Source organism: Arvicola amphibius, chromosome 6 (genome assembly GCF_903992535.2).
Source record: "Arvicola amphibius chromosome 6, mArvAmp1.2, whole genome shotgun sequence".
Taxonomy (NCBI): Eukaryota; Metazoa; Chordata; class Mammalia; order Rodentia; family Cricetidae; genus Arvicola; species Arvicola amphibius.
In genome coordinates, this window is record NC_052052.2 from 32,943,779 (window position 1) to 32,950,135 (window position 6,357).

At 46.5% G+C, this 6,357-nt stretch overlaps 1 protein-coding gene across 1 annotated transcript; it reads right to left on the reverse strand.

Moving 5' to 3' along the window:
• Positions 1 to 1,026: 1,026 nt before the first annotated feature.
• Positions 1,027 to 1,754, reverse strand: LOC119816931 (peptidyl-prolyl cis-trans isomerase A-like). Its single transcript, XM_038334013.1, has one exon. The coding sequence runs from the start codon at positions 1,720 to 1,722 to the stop codon at positions 1,228 to 1,230; it is 495 nt and encodes a 164-aa protein (XP_038189941.1). The 5' UTR covers positions 1,723 to 1,754; the 3' UTR covers positions 1,027 to 1,227.
• Between the last annotated feature and the right edge of the window lie 4,603 nt (positions 1,755 to 6,357).

Consider the following 6,357-nt stretch of genomic DNA (forward strand, 5'->3'; position numbering starts at 1 on the left):
TCTTGAGGAAGGTTGTTTCCTAATTTTCTGAGAAATCGCCACACTGACATCCAAAGGGGTTGTACCAGCTTGCATTTCCACCAGCAATGCAGGAGTGTTCCCTTTTCCCCACAACCTCTCCAGGATAAGTTGTCATCAGTGTTTTTGATCTTGGCCATTCTTACAGGTGTAAGATGGAATCTCAGAGTTGTTTTGATTTGCATTTCTCTGATGACTAAGGATGTTGAACATTTCCTTAAGTTTCTTTCAGCCATTTTAGATTCCTCTGTTGAGAGTTTTCTGTTTAGGTCTGTACTCCATTTTTTTTTTCAGATTAGATTATGTGTTCTTTTGGTGTCCAATTTCTAGAGCTCTTTGTATATTTTGGAGATCAGACCTCTGTCTGATGTGGGATTAGTGAAGGTCTTTTCCCATTCTGTAGGCTGTCGTTTTGTCTTATTGACTGTGTCCTTTGCTTTATAGAAGCTTTTCAGTTTCAGGAGGTCCCATTTATTAATTGTTTCTCTCAGTGTCTGTGCTACTGGGCTTATATCTAGGAAGTGGTTCCCTGTGCCAATGCATTCAAGTGTATTTCCCACTTTCTCTTCTATGAGGTTCAGTGTGGCTGGCTTTATGTTGAGGTCTTTGATCCATTTGGACTTGAGTTTTGTGCATGGTGATAGATATGGTCTATTTTCATTCTTCTACATGTTGATATCCACTTATGCCAGCACCACTTGTTAAATATGCTTTCTTTTTTCCATTTGATATTTTTTGCTCCTTTGTCAAAAATCAGATGTTTGAAGATGTGTGGATTGGTATCTGGGTCTTCTATTCGGTTCCATTGGTCCTCCTGTCTGTTCTTATGCCAGTACCAGGCTGTTTCCAGTACTGTAGCTCTGTAGTAGAGTTTGAAATCAAGGATGGTGATGCCTCCAGAAGTTCTTTTATTGCACATTATTGTTTTGGCTATCCTGGTTTTTTGTTTTTCCATATGAAGTTGAGTATTGTTCTTTCGAGGTCTATGAAGAAATTTTTTTTTTACAGTTCTTACTTAGTTTTTATTCATAATCATAAACTTAACTCTGCAATCCAGCTAGACTTGAAGGGAAATGAGGAAAATATGGAACCCAAAGAACTTCAGTGAGAGCAGAGATTACAGGGTACTGCGAGCAGATGGGGCTGGGGTGCTCTCCTGAGCTACAGAAGGAATGGTCTGGTGGGTAAGAAGCCCGCAAGTCAAAAGAATTAGAGTTGTCCACAGTCGGAAATGGTGATCTTCTTGCTGGTCTTTCCATTCCTGGACCCAAAACGCTCCATGGCCTCCACAATGTTCATGCCTTCTTTCACCTTCCCAAAGACCACATGTTTGCCATCCAGCCACTCAGTCTTGGTGGTGCAGATAAAAAACTGGGAACCGTTTGTGTTTGGTCCAGCATTTGCCATGGACAAGATGCCAGGACCTGTATGCTTCAGGATGAAGTTCTCATCCTCAAATTTTTCTCCGTAGATGGATCTGCCGCCAGTGCCATTATGGCGTGTGAAGTCACCACCCTGGCACATGAATCCTGGAATAATCCTGTGAAAGGAAGAACCCTTATATCCAAATCCTTTCTCTCCAGTGCTCAGAACACGAAAGTTTTCTGCTGTCTTTGGAACTTTGTCTGCAAACAGCTCGAAGGAGACGCGGCCCAAGGGCTCGCCATCGGCCGCGATGTCGAAGAACACGGTGGGGTTGACCATGGCTGCAGCAAGCGGCGAGAGGGGACAGCGGCGTCTGCAAAGCCTCTATGAAGAATTTTTGCTGGGATTTTGATGGGCATTGCATGGAATCTGTGATCAATTCATCTTCAAGCATTTGTTTTTACTTTTTTATATATAAATTAAGCCCATCTGCATTTATTGATATAATCAATTTGTTTGGTCTCTTATAATTGCAAAATAGCAGATTTATTCTAGGTCTCACACCTCAGGATTGCCTCTGTCTCATGGCGGCTGGGACCAGCTGAGCCAGCACTGAGAAGATGGGAGAAGCCACAGCTGCAGACAGCGCTGTAGTGATGGAGAAGCCACAGCTGCAGACAGTGCTGTAGTGATGGAGAAACCACACATGCATTCAGCGCTGCAGTGATGGAGAAGCCACACATGCAGACAGCGCTGTGGCTACTGCCCTGCCTGCTGCCCTCTTTCCGTGTGCCAGTGTGTTTAGTAAACTGTCCTTCCATGGAGGATGGAAAGGACTCAAGGGTGGTCACACACACCCTTGTGAGAGCTTTTGAGAACAAGCAAGAATGGCAACCTAGCTCTCCATGCCTCAAACCAAAGCTACAGGCAACCTCTAGAGCAGTCAGACCCTCTTCTTCACCGTGGGGTAGGCGCTGAACGTACACTTGGCCCAGAATGCAGGGAAGCTGAAGGAGGCAGCCTGTTTGGGGCAGGAGGAGCAGGCTGGCCCATGATCTGCTGCCAGTGGTCACTACTGTGTAATTGCAGCCTTCCCCACTAGAGACATCAGAGGACAACAATCCTACTCTGCCATCTGCCATATCTGTGCACGATTCTATGGTCTAGCCACCATGTCTGTCCCAGAGAAACAGTTGGATGAAAACTGACACAGCACCAACCACAGTGGCACCTGTGTCAAAAGAGCCCAGGAGGCTAGAGAGACGGCTCGGAGGTAAGGAGTGAATACTGAACACTGCTAACCCAGAGGACTGGAGCTGGGTTCCCAGCAACCGCATCAGCTGCCTCCCAAGCCCCCTGTAACTCCAGTTCTGATGATCCAAAGCCTCTGGTCTCTGAGGGCACAAATAGTGAAACAGAGAAGAGAGGAATCTTCTAATGCTTCCAACACGGGACCCTCCACACACCCCAGAGAAAACTGCAGTTCTGTAGGCAAAGAAGTATTTAGAAGGGGGGAAAGGCTACAGTAGCTTGACATCTCCCAGCAAGGGGCCCAGAATCAAACTGGGTATCCAACTCCCCACTCCTGTAGGACCTGGGTCCTTGTGTCTGTTTGGTTCTGAGGCAGTCTTAAGACTCTGACTAGATTCACCTAAACTCGTGATTCTACTACCCAACCTTCTGAGTGCTGGGATTGGAGAAGTGTGCCATCGTATCCAAGGCTCACTCTGGTTGTTTTGTTTTTTGTTTTTGTTTTTGTTTTGTTTTTATGAGACAGGGCCTCACTATTTATCCCAGGTTGGCCTTAAACTTAACAGTGCCTCAGCCTCCAGCTTCACCAAGCTCTGAAGATTTTTCATCCTTTGATGTGGGTGCATATGTGTGCATGTGATATATACATGGCGGTGCCCTCAGAAGTCAGAAGAGGGCATTGGATCCTCGAAAGCTGAAGTTACAGGTGGTTGTAAGCTGTTCATTGTGGGTACTGAGACTGAACTCAGGTCCTCTGCTGGAGCAGCAAGTGTCCTTAACCACTGAACATTGCTCCAGCCCTAACACAAGCTTTTATACAAAATGACCCAAGTGAAGAGTCACATAGCTGAGCTGTCCAGCGAGACTGAGATAGCTAGATCTTCCAGCGCGAAGATTCCTCAGACCTGCCTCTGGTTTCATTTCCTTTAACGGCGTGAAAGTATTTTATTAAGGAAAGGCTCCCAGGGCAACCAGAAGTCCGGCCTGAGTGTGCATGCATAAGTAGTTCTGGATGCCCCACTCCTCCTGGTCCTGCTGAGGGACTTGGGGTAAGACCGGCAGCAGGTCTGAGCTCTTCTGAGCAGAGTATGCAGAAGCCGAGGGACAGACACACAATCTGCGGCAAAAAGGAACCCATGGTGTGTGAGTACTACATTGTAACTAAATCTCTTCTGAAGAATGTCTTCCTGTGCTACATTGTACCTGTCCGCAGTGTTATATTGTACCCATCTGCAAGGCCTACATTGTACCGTCTGCAAGTGCTACACTGTACCCGTCTGCAAGTGCTACATTGTACCTGTCCACAGTGTTACATGGTACCCATTTCCAAATCCTCTTGCAAGCCCAGTCCCCAGTAGTTAAGTATACAGCTGTATTTGAAGGCCTGGTCTTCAATGAAGTTACCACTTAGAAACAATGACTGGTGCCAGGCTTGGTGGCCCACACCTTCAATCCCAGCCCATGAGAGGCAGAGGCAGGTGGATCTCTGTGAGTCTGAAGTCAGCCTGGTCTACATTGAGAACTCCTGGAGTTCCTAGACAGCGCGAGTGATAGATAGAGTGAGACCTTGTCACGAAAAACAAAAACCAAAAAGAATGAGAAGATTAAAAAAAATTTAAAAAGAAAGAAATAGGTCTGGTGTTGTTGGAAGAAGAAATGCGGGTGTGGGTGGGTATTGCAGGAGGTGTGCACACATGGGGAGAAGGTGGCCATCTGCACAGAGAGCGCTCTGGGAGAGACAGCGCTCTGGGAGAGACAGCGCTGTTTCCAGCACCTTGACTGGCCACCCTGCCTGCAGAACTCTGAGAAACCAAAATTCAGATCTTCAAGACACCCACCCGCCTTCTTTTGTTAAGGCATCTGGGAGGATAAATGAGGTCCTGAGGTTTTTTTTTCATCTAGAGGCAGATGATGGTCTGTTTGGTATAATAACTCATCTCTAAAATGAATTTTCACTTTTTTTCCGGGTTTTGGAGACAGGGCCTCTCTGTGTAGCTCCACTGGCCTGGCGATTTGACTGGCTTCAAACTTGTGCCCATCTTCTTGCCTCTGCTTCCCCAGTGCTGGGATTACTACAGACTGCACCTGGCCATAACAGCAAGCAAATATCTTTTTTTCGTAAGTTCAAGATTCTCGACATGTTAATAAAGCAACAAAGCCCCTCTCCAGCCCCCTGTATTGTCTGACACACTGCCTAAGACAGAATATTTCCCAGAGATTTGGGATGGGCCATCCTTGCTGCAAGACCTGCCAGCTTTCCCTAATGTGTTGAAGAAGGGTTTAGTGTGTTACTGGCTAGTTGGTCTCATTCTGTTACACTGATGAGCTGTTGGTTATTCCTGCAGGAGACACCTGCAAAAAAAAAAAAAAAAAAAAAAAAAAAAACAACTGCTTCTCCTCTGGAGCCCACAAGAGTGCAATGCTTTCGTGAGAAAACAAAAACAAGCTACAGAGGAAGAGACACACAGGTCCTCTGCCTAGACTTCAGCTCTGCAGGGACCGGCCCTCCCTCTGCCAAAATGCAGCCAGCCACAAGGACTACAGACTCACTGCAGTTTCACAGCAGCCGTGGTTACTGAGTACAACCGGAAATTTCCCCTTTCCCTTTTATGTGTGATAACAAAACAAACCTATGACTAATAGGATTCTGTATCTATAAAACGTGTTTTGGGTCTTTTTTGCATTTCAATGGACATTATTCACAAGCATAACTGTAAAAGGGACTTTGCAAGACTTGGGCCATGGAGCTGTGGGAGGTGTGGAAGGGATGAGCAGAAAACACCTCTGATCAGAACGCACGGTTACTCTAGTGTCTCTGGGTGAGGGTGTGGGGGCATCAAGTTCTTGATGCAATGGACCAGCCCACAGGTGCCTCATCATACCCCCACGACTAACAAATAAAAGGTTCACAGGTGAAAGCTGGTCTCTAAAGGGTGGCACAATTAGGAGAGCCTGAGGGTGTAACATCACCAATGGAATAATCCTTGTAAGTTTGTAGCTGAAAGAGGCTGCCCTTGGCCTTGTTGAAGAAAGATGGTCACTGGGTGGGGGTGGGGGTATTTGAGGGAGTGTTTGGTGTGCTTCTGTCTCTGACGATCTGTTTCTCACTCCCCCCCTCTCTCCTGATTACAGTTAACGGGCAACTCTATTCCTTTCTGCCCCCTGTATCTCCAAGCCTTGCTTACCACAGGCCCAGAAGAAAGGGAACCAGACTCTTGTGAGCCCAAACCAAAGGAGTCAGAAAAAGAAAATCTCAAAACAAAACAAAATACCTTTCCACCCTTAAAGATTGGCCTTGAACCCACTCAAGCTCACAGAGGCTTTGTTTTGTTGTTGATGTTTGTTTTGTTTTGTTTTGGGGTGTTTTGTTTTGTTTTTGTTTTTCAAAACAGGGTTTCTCTGTAACTTTGGAGCTTGTCCTGGAACTAGCTCTTGTAGACCAGGCTGTCCTCAAACTCACAGAGATCCGCCTGCCTCTCCCTTCCGAGTGCTGAGATTAAAGGCATGTGCCACCACCGCCTGGCTTTTGGTGGCTAACTTTATGAATATAATCTAACAGTTTTTAGCAAGGGGAAGAAAGGGAAAGGCAAAAGCGGTCGGCACCATGTTTACCATTTTGTTTGTTTGGCGTCATTTTGATTGTTTTTGAGGCAGGTGTGAGCCTCTGGCTCCAGGGCGCTGGCACCAAGCTCGCTGCTCCGACTCTCACTTGTCGCCTGCAGT

What these genes read in the sequence shown, in the direction of transcription:
- LOC119816931 (XM_038334013.1), bottom strand. Translation starts at nt 1,722, where the DNA reads ATGGTCAACCCCACCGTGTTCTTCGACATCGCGGCCGATGGCGAGCCC.